At 36.8% G+C, this 15421-nt stretch overlaps 1 protein-coding gene across 3 annotated transcripts in view; it reads left to right on the top strand.

Annotated features, from left to right (window-relative positions):
* The window catches only part of LOC135206267 (FUN14 domain-containing protein 1-like), a 116653-nt gene that overhangs the window by 92744 nt on the left and 8488 nt on the right, over positions 1-15421 (top strand). For all 3 annotated transcript variants that reach the window (XM_064237684.1, XM_064237685.1, XM_064237686.1), the window contains 2 exons: positions 467-569; positions 2570-2665. In XM_064237684.1, coding sequence (XP_064093754.1) covers positions 467-569; positions 2570-2665 — 199 coding nt within the window. The remainder of the gene's footprint in view (positions 1-466; positions 570-2569; positions 2666-15421) is intronic.

Below are 15421 nucleotides of genomic sequence, written 5' to 3'. Positions count from 1 at the left end.
ATGTATCAGTGCTAGCAATTTTCTGTTCTCAAATTCATTACCATTACTAATGTTTTGGGGTAGATACGTCCATGTATCCCACCTCCTGTCAATGTGGGATTTAGCCATGTAATTACTTGGTAAGTTTATATACTTACCAAGTAATAACATAATTGGAGCCCTCCCCTCTTCCCTCTTATGGACATAGGGCACAAACAAATTGAGCTCTTCTGCTATATTGTTCTTCTCTTTCCCCAAAAGTTGGCAGGGCTAGTCACCTACTCAAAACAAAAGTAGTTCTACCACAATTTTGGAAATTTAGCTGCCTTGCGAGTTGAAACTACAGCTATGTAGTTACTTGGTAAGTATATATAGAACTTTATTTAATTATAAAAATGTCTTATTTAAATGTATTATTCAGTTGTTGAAAGCTTCAGATGTATGTAATTAATATTGCATTCCATTTATCTTGTTTTTTACATGCTAGGGTTGTTGGATATTTGTCTATGAAAGTTGGTAAAGTGGCTGCAACTGTGGTTGGAGGAAGTCTTTTGATAATGCAACTTGCAGCTCATAAAGGATACATTAAGGTAAATGAGTTCTTTTAGGTGTATAGTCAACCCATGATATATATATTCATGTATTGTATAGAGAAAACTGTATACAGTATAGCTGTTTTGGAATACTTTATGATATATAAGTACGGTATACCCTTGATTATTCATGTTAATACTGTACATCCAAAGTGTAGAAAAAAAAGAAAAGAGTAGTGCCCCAGCTATGCCACTTCTAGGCTATCCGAAAGCCATCTTTTAGTCTTGGGTAGTGTATGAAAATATACACTAACTTGAAAAATTGTATTGAACCAGTAATCAAGTATTAAACATAAAACCAAAAAATGTTAGCTTGACACTTTTTTACTGTAGAATAATGATTGAAAAATAACAAAGTTAAAATATTACAGTGAAACCACATAAATTAAAACTTTAATTATTTTATTGTACAATGTTTCTCTCTCTCTCTCTCTCTCTCTCTCTCTCTCTCTCTCTCTCTCTCTCTCTCTCTCTCTCTCTCAGAGCCCCAAATTGCAAACTCTTTTAAACCTTCTACTTTACATCCATTCTAACCACCTTGCCATCCCGCTCTCTCACTGATTTAATTCATCTTGTAAGTGCGATGATTCCCCAGTGCTACCTTTAAAGATAAAAAAAAAAAAAAATAGTTATGTATATATTTATATAGTAGTATATAAGACCAATGTATGAATAGTAAACAACAACAAAACATAAGATAATAGATCCTTTAGAACATAATTAAAGAAAAGCAACAGTAAATTATGTTAATCCTTATTTTCAGCAACCTTAGCCGGTTTCAGTTCACGGATGCTATTTACATTCTGATATTTAGTGTGACTCCAAAAGCACCGATAACTCCATTCACATGTAGTTACCATTCACCATTCATTCTACACCTATGTGACACATAAAAACATTCATTTGTGAAAAGGAAACTGTAAATATTCCTAATTTCTTTATTTGATATAGCTAACTTCTTCATATTCATAAAGATTCTTTTTTTAATTTGATGTTTTTTGTATGTATTAAAAAGAAAATTGGCTTATGTAAGATTTGTAAGTTATCGTGCATCAACACCATTCTCCTCATTATTATTATTGTATTATTAAGATCATTTAACTAGACTACTGAGCTGCCTATCAGCTCTCATAGGGCTGGCACCAGTCTCCTCAACTTAAGACGTTCAAGGCATGCCCACTGAACCTCACACTTCAATGCATTTCACTACCCTTTTGTCAAGTGAAATATGTATTTAAGTAAGGAAGTTATAAATGACAAAAATTTTTATATATCCATTATGCCAACTTAGAATGACATTCTTTAAACAGATGAGAATCTTTTAACACCAGATATGCCAAAATTACAGTCTTTTAACAGAAAACTTTTTATACACAGCTGTTATCATGGTTGGTAGGACTTCATCTCTTAGCGTAATAAAATATTTCATTCAGACAAAATAAAAAAAAAAATTGCATAAAACAAGGAATTTTTTTGTTTTTATTTATTTTTACCTGTTATAACTGATTCTGATTTTTATATTATAAGTTTTTCTCAAAATAATTAATATATGGAATATAAAAAGAAATTAATCTGAACAATATATTTCATAAAGTGGTTCAATATATGATAGCATAATTGTACTATTCTATTTAAAATACACAATAAATACATGCACATATGAATGTAAAAAAAATTCCTGTATCATAACCACATCAGAAACTTGAAGATATGTATATGATACTCTTTTAGGTTTCTATTGGGAAGAGAATAAGACAGGATACATGTCCCATTTCAGTTACATCATTAATGGCTTGAGAAATGTGTCAGTGAAGTCTCAGGTGATAGATACTCTTTGTTTTAGATTGTTTAAATAATATAGGTGGACTAATAGAATGATAAATAACCACCTATAAACTTTAAGGTATGCAACCAAACATTTAATTAGTAAAATAATTTTATTGTTAGTATATTTCATGAGTAAATGAATAATATGGGTTCTCATTTTCTTTTGATAGGTTGACTGGAATAGAGTTAATAAAGATTTAGAAAAGAATGCTAAGAGGCTAAAACGTGAAGTTGAATCTAATGTCAACTCTGGAACTGCAGATGAGGTTTGTGCCTGCTAAGTTCTTTTGTGTTTGCTGTTTACGGTACATACTATAGGTTATGAAATGCCCTACCCACTTTCCTTAAAAGCCTCATCCCAAATGACATTTTAGAATTGCTTCATACACAGGTAAGTTGAATTCATTTGTGTTGTGTGTTACCATCACTAAAAGTTTATGAAATGTAAAAATGAATTTTGCTTAACACACCAGTTAGTACGTACTCTTAGTAATCTAATCTTCTGTAGCAGTAATGACCAGGTATTGTAGAAGGCGTACGCATCTGGGTCCCTTTAATGGAAACTGGTCATTGTGTCTGGTGTTCGAATAATACTTGCAGTTTTGTTTTCCCACAAAATCAGAAATAGTATTCCTCATCAAGATTAAAATGAATGCTGTCCAACCTCGCTAATTAGTACTGTTGCAATACACTCCCTGAACACCTGAATTAGCCCTGGTCACTGACCAGCCCGAACTATATCCCCACATACTTACCCACTAAGTGGGTAATTGTAACTCAGCGTTACCAACGCTGCAGGTAAAATCTAGTCAAATGGGTTACCTGTGCTACCGTTGGCAATGCTGGTGCAAATACTGGCCATCACAGGCCTGTCTCCTCAATTGCTCTTGGTTCACTTGGAAGCCGGACGTGTTCCTGCTCCCAGCGAACTTTTGGTCTTGTAGCCCGACCCTCACAGTGTTTACTGAGACACTGATAGAGTTTGATATCTTTGGCTTTCGTTTACATCTTTTCCGATTTTTTCCCGATTTGGATCGTATTTCGATTGTTTTTTATCATCGGAACTTCCGTTATCGTTGGGAGATGTTCGAGCCTCATCAAGAAAATCCTTACCTCAATCTCTGCTTCATCAGCCTCTCCCCTAACAGCTGCTAGTTGAGATGTCAGCATGCTTTGTTCCTGTGCTACATGCAACGAAGGATGAGCACCCTCGAAGTGACAGACATTCTCTTTGGTTTAGCTGTAGGCAAGTGCAGTGAATGTCAGGCAGAGGTGTAAAATGTAAGGATTAGTTCATTAGATCACTTTAGAGACTACCATAGTTGTCGGAATAGAAGACAGCGGCAAAATCGTGAGAGTTATTCAAAGAAGAGCTAGAGTAACAACAGTTTAGAATTGGAAGTCAGAATGTCTAATTTATTTGCTAATTCATGATCAAGCTAATTGATATAGAGATAGCAGTAGTAGCGTAGGTTATACTAATTGTTCTCTTTCAGCTCCCCTGCTTGTTCCAGAACTAGCCCTGACAGGTGGCGGGGATCATGGAGATCCAAAAACCAGAGCAGCCAGAGTTTAGCAGCAGATTCCTCCTCAAGGTGTAAGTTCTAAGATTAACGTAAAGTTAGGCCAGGGACAGACGAGTAGCGACAATGGGTTAAACAGTGTTTAGGAAGAGAAGCGCAGGTTAGGTACCCTTGGGTTCGGACTCCCTTGTAGTGTCTAGTGTGAAGGTTCGTCTTTAGAGCCATCTTTGGTTTTATTTCCGGCTTCGAGTTCTTTGCAACAGAAGGTTTCTAGTTCATGGTTGCTCGTTTGGATGTAGTTTCTGGATCTGAAGGTTTGGATAGCCCTCCTTTGTCTTCGAAGGTTCCTTTTTCTGTCTGTGGGGTAAATTTAGTTCATCTTGCAGTAGCGGTGATCAGGTTATTTGGCGTTATTCATATACGGTACAGAAATTATTAATATCAGTTAAATCTCTAGGTAATGCATATTGACTTATGATAATTCAGTACAGAGAAATTGAATAACATTAACAAAGGTAGTCCAGCCTAAAGTATACTGTATATTATATATCTGTATAGTAATTAGAAATATTGGACAGTCCTGGAGGTTCAGTGCATTCTGACTTACGATGATTCAGTACCAGAGTGATTGAACATGAAACGAGAATCAGATTCGGTCCGACTTCAGCATTGTTGGACTGTGTAGGCTTGCCAGCTACGTAATCCAGTATTGTATGTATCAGAGAGAGACCGATCGACCTGGAGTTTGAAAGAAAGATGCGTGAAGACTAGGATTTCTTTCATTCTTACATAATTTTTAAAATTTATAAACTAAAATCTTACTAATTCACTGTAGTATTTTCTTTATTGAAGTGATTGCTCTTTACATTAATATTAATTTTTGAAATTTAGTAAATCATTTATCTGTAAGAGAGAGAGAGAGAGAATTATTAGTTATTATGTGATATAATTTAATCTTATTAAACTTACTAATACAGTATTGATCAATATTAATATTTTAAAATTAGTAAATCATTTTTGTATTATAAAAATGTATTTAGGCATGAAAATAACATCAAAATACACTAATTAGTGATTATTTATCGTTGGAAAATCCCGCAAATAGGCGAATTCACCGCAAATAATGGGTAGATATGGTCCAGAGAAAAATCTGTGAATCCGGAGAACACGAATACGGGGAGCCCACTGTATTACAATATTAATTTTATTATGAAAACTTCATCATTACTGGAAATTTTGGGTTCTCCCAATTTTATCTTTAGATCTCCTTACCTTATTTCATTTCTTGCTGTCCAACCACTTCAGCTCCCTCTTTTCACTGTCTTAAGTGCTGAATGGCCAAAAGTGCCCTAGTGTTAGGTTTGACAGCCTGATTTTCATAAAATCAAATATCAAACTCGGAGCAGTAATTCTTGATTTATTCTCTTGTTGAACATTTGGTAGTAGTAATTACCCCTAGTTCACATTTTTTAAAATTTAATCTTACCTAGGGCTGTGAAAAAAAGCTTTTGTGGTTCGTGTGTGTGTGTGTGTGTGTGTGTGTTGTGGGGGGGGGGGGGGATGTCCTTTTTTTTTCATCCAATTTTTCTATTTTTAAAGACCTTACTTAAGGATATTTTCTTGCTACCTATTTTGATATGATTTTTCTGTGTTTGATACTGAACATGTGTTGTACCATATTTACTTTTAAGGAACTGTTGCCAATCATACAGTTTTCCTGTATGATACAAGTTTCAGTTGACACGTTTGATACTGAACAATGTATGTGTCTTGTATCATACTGTTTCATACATACCTTTAAGGATCTGTTGTCAATCATACAGTTTTCATACCTCTTCCTGTTCAAATGCACTGAAATATAAATAATTGACCCCAGTGCCTCTAAGAGCAGGAGCCCAGAGTGTTGATTCTGAGGTTTGAACACAAAATGTTTAACCCCCTAGATAAGTACTAGTGCCTACCCCCAAAACCTCAAGAATGTATATTGCTATCAGATGAGAACTCTGGCTTTGGATCAGAACTCTGGCTTAAGTATAAAAAGTGAACCCTTAGAAAAAAATAAAATAAAATAAACAATGAAAAAAATATGCTTGAAACTTTCCCTAAAACCTTCCTTGGAGTCTCCAGAACACAGAATGAGCAATGCCAGCAATATCAAGGCTGGCTTTATGTCCACCAGCAGCTTCTAAAGGGAGTTTCAAATTCACGTTTATTCCGAGTAAAGAATGTAAGCCTGAAAATTTCATAAAACCTTCCTTGGGACACCATGAACTCGGAATGACCAATGCCAGCAAATTTATCTCTGGCTCTCCACCCACCAGCAACGCTTAAATCCATCAGAGGTTCAGTTTCACTTTTTTCATTGTCAAGAACACAAGGCTGAAACTGTGGTAAAAATATTCCTCATGAACTCAGTTTTATTTCTAATAATTATTTCATTATTATATACAATTGCATTCAAAATGTAACACATATCATAATGGCTAATTGTAATTTTAGAAAAATAAGCACTTTTTTTCTTGGAAAAGAAGAAAATAGTCATTTAATTAAACCTCTGATGGATTTAGGAATTGCTGGTGGGTGGAAAGTCAAGAGATAAATTTGCTGGCATTGGTCATTTGAGTGCATGGGGTCTCAAGGAAGGTTTTATGAAAGTTTCAGGCATATGTTCCTTACTCGTAATAAATGTGAATTTGAACTCCACTTTGGAAGCTGCTGGCAGACATAGAGCCAGCCTTGACATCGCTGGCATTGCTTATTCTGTGTTCAGGAAACTCCAAGGAAGGTTTAAGAAAAGTTTGAAGCATATGTTTTACATTTTGACTATATTTTTTTTTTTTTTTTTTTTTTCCAGTTTTTGGTTCACTTTTTATACTTAAGCCAGAGTTCTGATCTGACAGCAATACATTTTTGAGATTTTGGGAGTAGGCACTATTTTTCTAGGGGGTCAAACCTTTTGGGTTCAAAACTCGGAATAAACACTCTGGGCTGCTGGTCTACTCAAGGTTTCAAGTTAATTGAAAAATAACAGTAAAACTGGTTTGATAATTGAAAATGTCAGTGTTCAAATGTGAAATTGAAATCCTAATGATATAAATGTAGTTTTGTACCCAAAACACTCATTATCTCAAGTGGGTGATGGTTGAGGTACCATTAGTTTTCCTTACTTTCCATAGTTTTTATTTTTCACACTTAGTAGATTGTTCTTTTCATTCTTGAATTGCCTTGTTACCCAAGCTCTATCTTAATATAAGCAAAGTTAGCTATTTTTTTTATAGTTTAAAAGGGAATAGAATATGAAGAAATCGAGCGCTCGCCTCTGGCCGAGAGGACTTATGCTCTCATCAGGTTGGTGCTTTGCCATGGCATAAGTACCCTTCTTCCCCATGATGCAGTCCAGTCATCAGAAATTGATGACTGCCCATGGTCTACCCCTCCTGCTGGTTCATCTAACAGGACAGGTAGGAATGCACTTTCTCCTTCTTACCTGTTGTTCCGAGAGGTGCAATGTGGACAGAGAGAATTCCCATGAGTTTCACTTTTTTGGAATTCAACTACAAAAGTTAGTATCTCAAGATTGATCCTCAGATCATCTCATCATACACTTGAGTAGTCAAGGAAAGTTTATTAGGTCCTGTCAAATCTTCCTTCAAGGAGAGGAAATCGGAAGTTTAGCACCTCATGAAAACTCAAGGGTTTTCTTTAAATACAAATATTATTGATTTTCAATCAGCAGAGATCTTTGCACCAATTCGTCAGCACATTGATCCCGGGAATAGGACCGCAGCTTCCCCTGTGAATAATCTTCAATGCTCAATACCCTTGCTCTTTCAGGAGAGACAAGGGTGTTCTAAGAGGCACTGCATTCCTTGTGTGTGAGGTCATTCTCGACTAGATGAATACCTTTTCTCCGGACAAGGAGTTCATTCCAAATTTCGAGATTCCCAATCAAGTTCTCTTCTCCCATCAGCTGCCACTTAAGGAGCAATTCTTCTTTACCATTATCAGGTCTCGTGCTCTTTCTTGTTGCCTCGAAGGGTATTCCCTCTTGCAACAAGAGACAGCAGGCCTGGAGGATGCCGCTGTGATTTCCCTGCACCAGTCAGCAACATTTGGGCACACACACGTATTTCTCTTTCAGCCTTCTTTCTAAAGGCAAATAAGGAAGGACATAGAAGAACGCTTGTATAGGTGTTCTACTGCTGGTGTGGGGGCTTTTCAAGTTACACAAGGGGAGCAGGATACTATTGGGAACAGGTTTGAAAGTATTCTTAAATAAAACTCTGATTCTCCTTAACTTATTAACACCAGTCTTACAATAACTTAATTTATTAATGCTGATCTTACAGTACGCAACTTAGTCTAATCTTATTCTCTAATACCTAACTTAACGTTACCCCGACCACCTAAGAACCCTAAGCTTGGACTTTTGATTTTCCTCATGTTGGCAGCTTCTTTGGCAGAGAGCCTCTCTTCTGGTTGTTCTTTTCCAATTACTGAATTGTTATTTCCAGCTGCTCATAGGTGCATAGCCTGGAATTGACGACTTCCCTCAGCGCTGCTGAGGAGCCATAACCAACTGGCAAAACTGTCTCTTAGCTACCACTGTGGTGCACAGGTGAAGGGGAGTCTCAGCTCTTACTCATTCTCATCTACCAACTAAAATACAATGTTCTGTATATTTGATGTGCCTCATAATACCTGCCTTCTTCTACAGAAGACTTTAATTTACAAAAACTCTTCTTTTATTTCTTTATTTTCCTTTTCCTTTTCCTTTTCCTTCCTTAATAACTTCCTAATGGGATGCTCTACTATGTATTTTGGTGGTTCTCTCCATCTTTTCAACTGAATATGATGAACTCGTATACCTTTACATTTCCTTCTTCATTCCAAACTGTGTTCACTACATGTGGACCTTCATACTTCTCACACATCTTACTTACTGTTTCTCAGCCACTTCCTTCAACACCTTATCACCTACTCTGAAACTCTCAAACCTTTCATTCACCTGTCTCCACACATCCCGCTCATCCTCATTCAAATCCAACCTTGCTCTCCATACCTCTCATAATTCATCACATACTCACTTCGAGGTATACCTGTGCTTTTATGTACTTACCCATTATACATTGCTACCACTTCCTAACAACAAGTCCCATTCATTCTCTCTATCAGTCAACATTTGTATCATCTCACTCAGAGCCCTTATGGTTTGTTCCGCCAATTCATTTGCGCTTGGCATGTATGAAGTTGTTATTACATGCTCGACCCCAAACTTTCAATATTCGCTCAAAAGGCCTACCAACAAACTCCAGCCCATTATCACTCAACATTCTTACTGGCTTCCTCACACACTCAGGCAACAAGACCATACTGACTACTTTTGCAACACTCTCACTAGTCTTATTCTTCAAAGCTGCACAACTTACAAACTTACTCTTATGATGTACCATAACAACTGCTTCTACATTTCCTCTTGCATATACCGGTAAAGTTACAGAATCAGTTGCCACCAATTCAAATGGTTCTTTCATACTCAACTTCAAAACTGATGGGTTAGTATACAATCTCTGATACTTTCCCATCTGACATTCTTCACTCGTAACTACCACATTCTTACAAATTTTCCTCAGACATGGGGAAAAGAGACGCGCTTTCATTCACTCAAACTTCCCCATTTGTCCATATTTCTCAAGAACTAACATGCACATCCCCACTGCTCTGCTCATTAAGAAAATTGAAAAATACACCACGCCTTCACACAACACAAACCTCTCAGCAAACTGCGTCCATTTACTCAACAACAAAGGCCATCTTGTCCCAGGTACTCCCTTTCTAATAGACCTCCTCAACTTACTCACCCCAAAACAATTCTGCTGCATCTCCTCAGTGTCCTCCATTGTTAGCAATTCATTCTCATTCTTATCCTACTCCACTATTGTAGATTTGGCTTACCCTGACTATAGTGCAGATACCAGTAAGTTAGAAGTGTATATGGATGCGAGTGGAGTGTCGATGGACGGATGTTTGATGAAAAAACAAGTAGTGAATGGGATTGAAAGAGATCGAGTGATAGCGTATGTAAGTAAGGCATTTAGTTTGGCAAAGCGAAAGTACTCGGCTGTTGAGAGAGAGTTGGCTGTGTTACAATTCTGTACGAACGCTTTACAACCTGTTTTGTATGGTATGAGGTTTGTGGTATGTACAGACCACCAGCCTCTAGTATGTCTGTAGAGAATGATAGGAGTTGATGCCGGGACTGTGCGAATGGTAGAGGATTTGAGTTATTTTGATTTTCTTGTGGAGTATATCCCAGGTAAGCGGAGTGATGTTGCTGACATGATGTCTAAGACTACATTGGGAAGGGAAGGAAGAAAAATTATAGTAAACGTATGCAGAGCATATCTAAAATATGTAAGACAACAGGAATAGCAGGGTACGTATATTTCAGTCTGCGGCACGCAGTACGTATTTTCATGCATACGTACTAAGTCTATTTTCGTGACTAAATACATTTTTTATTAAGAAAAAAAGATTGATTCATTTTCAAATATTACTGTTCTGTAATAACAATGTAAACACAGCAAAATTTAAATAATAATATAAGTTTTTCTTAAAAGATGCTTCACCCAAGCCAACTTTCTACAGATAAACAGATCTTATGATGCTGTGACTTCTTGAGCAGTACCCAGAGAAAATGATACTCAAAACGCTATTGGCTGTTGTCTGCAGAGCAGCCAATCCAGGAGCAGCATTCATTTTTCTTGTTTCTCATCAGCTGTACACTTGGCATTGATTGGTTGAAACCCAGTCCCATCTCACAAAGATGGAATTGTGGGTATCATGCATCTCTCTCCTTCAGCCTCACTGCATAGAAAGTTACTGTTACAAGCGAATGTATGCATGAAGCTGTGTTATATGTATCAGCAAATATCCATGTGAATCATGCCAAAAATGGCTCCTAAAAAGTACCCTGCTCCTCCTAAGGCTTCTGGCAAAGAGCCTAAGAGAAAGAAGACTGTAATGAAGCTCGACGAGAAGGTGAAAGTTCTCGATATGTTGAAGGAGGGTAAAAGTTTCGCTGCTGTTGGCCACTATTTCAGTATGAACGAGAGTACGGTGAGATACATTAAAACAAAAAAAAAGTGAAATAGGAAAGTGAGCATGACATGTTATGGTACATCAAAGCCAGTGTCCACAGTGAGAAACAAAGCAATTATGAAAATGGAATCTACTTTCTGGATCAAAGACTGCCATAAGAAGAGTGTGCCCCTTGACTCCAAGATCATATGTGAGAAAGCACAACAAGTCTACCAGTAGCTATCAACTGCTACAGAAGGTGGTGATGTAGAGGCACAGGACGGCGATGAAGAAGGGAAATTAGAATTCTTGGGCTTTGATGAACCAGCTCCTGAAGAAGAAGAGGAGCCACAACCAGGACCATCATCAGCTCCCCAAGGTTTTCAGAACAAAGGATGGTTCCACCAGTTCCAGAAAAGGTTCCATCTAAAATCTGTTTCCCTATATGGGGCAGCTGCATCTGCTGACAAAGGTGGCTGCAAAATATCCTTAGACCTCTAAGAAGATTCTGCAGGAGAAAGGATACTGAATAGAACAGGTCTTCAATATTGATGGAACTGGCCTGTTCTGGAAAAAGAATCCATCCCAGACATACCTTATGAAGGACAAAGCTAAAGCCTCTGGATTCAGCCACAAAAGGACAGGGTGACCCTCCTGATGTGCAGGAATGTAGCTAGCTTTATGCTGAAACCAGGCCTTGTTTACAAGGCTGCAAATCCCAGGGCACTCAAAAATAAGAACAAGGCATTGCTGCCTGTGTTCTGGCTGCACAACCCCCAAGACCTGGATCACGAAAGTCCTTACGGAGTACTGGTTCCATCAAAACCTCATTCCTTAAGTTAGGCAAATGACAATGCTGGTGACCACCCTCTCGATCTTTATTACAAGGGAGTCCAGCTCTAGTGCCTCCCTCCCAACACCACCTCTCTCCTCCACCCTATGGACCAGGGCGTGATCCGTGCCTTTAAGGCACTATACACCAGGAATTCCTTCCAGCACCTTGTTGACACAATGGACCGTGACAGTGAATTTATGCTGAAATCCTATTGGCGTAAATTCACGATTGCTACGTGTCGGTCTGTCATTGACCGGTCACTGAAGGACACGAAGGAGACCCTGAATGCATGCTGGAGAAAGTTGTGACAATATCACCAAGGATGAAGTCTGCACCCTCATTGATGCCCACTCTGACCCCTGACGGACCAGGGTTTGGAAGAGCTGACGAAGTCTGCCAGCTAGGAAGAAGACACTCCCAGGTTCAGGAGAGGAGCAGGAGCAGGAGAAGGAGAGTGGTCTGACTTTGGAACACCTGTCCCAAGTTAAAAGAATGATCAACAACATCCAGGAGTTTGTTGCAACATGGAATCCTTACATGGAACACTCCTTGAAGTTTTCCAACATTCTTGATACTACATTGGAGCCCTGTAATCAAACCCTCACAACCATGAAGAAGCAACAACAGCAGCAGCTGCCAATCATCATATGTTCATCACACGTATGAAGAAGGACCCTCCAAAGCCTCCCAAAGCGCCTCCTGAAGGTGAAGAGGTGTCCTCAGAGATGTAGTAACTCCTTTTCTTAGCTGTGCAGTCATATCGTCATCGTCATTCATCAGACTGCACGGCTAATTCATCATCATCGTCTTTAATCAACATTTGTCACTGCTTTTTGGCATTTACACAATTGAATTATCTAGAATCCTAAAGAAGCACTAGGATAGTTATAAACTGTATGCTGATGATATTTAATTCTATTTTCCTCTTGAAATGGTAGAAGATGCCTTTAGTAAAATTGATGCAATAATGAAAGATATAAAAAATTGGATGTTATTTGGATCTACTAATAGTGCACTACAAAAATATGAACGCTTCAAAAGAATAACTATTGGCTCGTCATCCATAAACATTGTAGCGGCAGTGAGGAACTTATGAGTATCTATTGATAATAAGATATCGATGAAAAATCATATATTGCTTATTGTAAAAACTCTGTAACTATCTTATTAGAAACATTGCATTTATCAGAAAATATTTAAATGAAGATACTCCAAAAACAGCAATTTGTAACCAAATACTTTTGAGTCTTGACTACTGCAAAAAAAAGTATTAGGTATGTTAATGTTACCATGACAGAATAACCCTGCCACTAATCGAGCTGCATTGGCACCCAGTAAAAGCAAGAATAGAATACAAAATACTTCTTATAGTCTTTAAAACACTTACGTATATATGGTGAACCACATGTATAAGAAACTGCTAAAGTTTCATCAGACCTGAAATGAATATTGTGATCAGACATGCAAGTGAAGTATATAGGCTGTTTGAACCTAGAACAAATTGTAAGTCAGGTGAGAAAGCATTTGAGCATTGCTCACCAAGATTATATGTACAGGAAAATACCACCTGAAGTGATCATACAAGAAGAAAGCAAATTTAAAAAAGGACCAAAGACTTCTAAGACTATACTATGTACAACAAAATACTGCCTGAAGTGAAGATCATACAAGAAGAATGGAAATTTAAAATGGAATAAAGATTCCTATTCTGCAGGAGCTATGATATTGATGAGAAAACACTAAAAAACAATTGTAAAATATAAGACGCAACTTATTTAGGGAACATACAAGAGCCCACCAGAGAGGGAATCATCTCTGTGGAGGGCTGTACATAAAACCAAACAAATGAAATGCATATAACAGTGGTTGTTTTATCTATAAGAGATTCTGATAATGTTTTATGTTTGTGAGTAAGCATAGTTTTGAGGATAATTTAATATCTGAATGGTTAGTGAGCTTCAAAAATAGAAGTATAATTGTCCCTTTTTTTTGTTGCCTTAGATTACATTGCTTATGATGTAGTACGTGATACTTATTACTCTTGTAAAGTATTACAGTTAATGTGTTTTAGCTCAAATTTATTGATTAGGGTACCTGAATTGAGTAATAATCGGGTCATTTAACTGATATTATTTTATTCTTGGGATTATAATTTGATTTGTCATGGAGTAAGTATAGTAGAAAGACACTACATATAATAACAGTTTTTAAAACTTAACAGGCATCAGTTTACAATAAGAATGATTATATGTTTCCCTTTTTATTTTTTGGTTTTGAGTACTATTTTGTATCTTACTCATTTTATTTCCATAATAAGTTTTCCCAGCCTAACCCTCTTGTGATCTGATGATGCATAGCGTGTCAATAAATTTTTTCTGTAAGTACATGGCGCATCACATGTAAGTTATTTTCGGGAAAAATTCACGCAAAAAAGATGCGTCAATCATAGAAAACATAGTTGACGCCATTGGGTTGACAGATGATGATTCTTGAAGAAAATGCAAACCCGATGCTGCTAGCTTACTTAACTACGATACAAAACGTCAACATAAGTAGGTTGGAAAATCTGAAAATTGCACTCCGTAATAAATTAGCATGTTTTAATTAACCCTTAAACGCCGAGTGGACGTATTTTACGTCAATATTTTTTGTCTCTCGGGTGCTGACTGGACGTATTTTACGTCGACATACAAAAGTTTTTTTAAAAATTCGCGGAAAAATACTTATAGGCTTACCAGCCGAAAACTCTTGAATCACGCGCCTTGGGGGATGCTGGGAGTTCACGGATCAAGGTGTTGTTTTGTTTACAATCGTTACTCAGGCGCACAAGCGCGAATGTCTTTCTTGCCGCACTAAAAAGTAATGGTGACACTTCTCGGAAATTATTTAGTCACTTTGACATAATTTTTGTACCATTTATTAGCCGTTACATGAAGTATTATATATGAAAATGTGCGCATTTTTATGTAGAATACAACAAAAAAATACTCTTGATTGTAGCTTTTATCAGTTTTGAGACATTTTTATATAAATAACGATAAGTGCCAAAATTTCAACCTTCGGTCAACTTTGACTCTACCGAAATGGTCGAAAAACGTAATTGTAAGCTAAAACTCTTATATTTTAGTAATATTCAATCATTTACCTTCATTTTACAACAAATTGGAAGTCTCTAGCACAATATTTCGATTTATGGTGAATTTATGAAAAAAATAAAATTTTCTTTACATCCGCGCGGTAACTTCCGAAAAAATCACCGAAAAAATCATATGTGCAATTGTGGTAATGTTTGCACCATTTTAAATTAGCCGTTACATAAAGTTTTATATATGAAAATGTGTGCAATTTCACGTAGAGTACAACCAAAAATAATTGAAGGTTGTAGCTTTTCTCATTTTTGAAATATTTGCATATAAATCACGATAAATAGAAAAAAAACCACGTTCAGTCAACTTTGACTCTACCGAAATGGTCGAAAAACACAATTGTAAGCTAAAACTCTTACAGTCTAGTAATATTCAGTCATTTATCTTCATCTTGAAATAAATTCGAAGTGTCTAGCACAATATTTAGATTTATGGTGA

This window comes from Macrobrachium nipponense, chromosome 29 (assembly GCF_015104395.2).
Source record: "Macrobrachium nipponense isolate FS-2020 chromosome 29, ASM1510439v2, whole genome shotgun sequence".
Taxonomy (NCBI): Eukaryota; Metazoa; Arthropoda; class Malacostraca; order Decapoda; family Palaemonidae; genus Macrobrachium; species Macrobrachium nipponense.
This window is presented reverse-complemented; position numbering and strand designations above follow the sequence as displayed.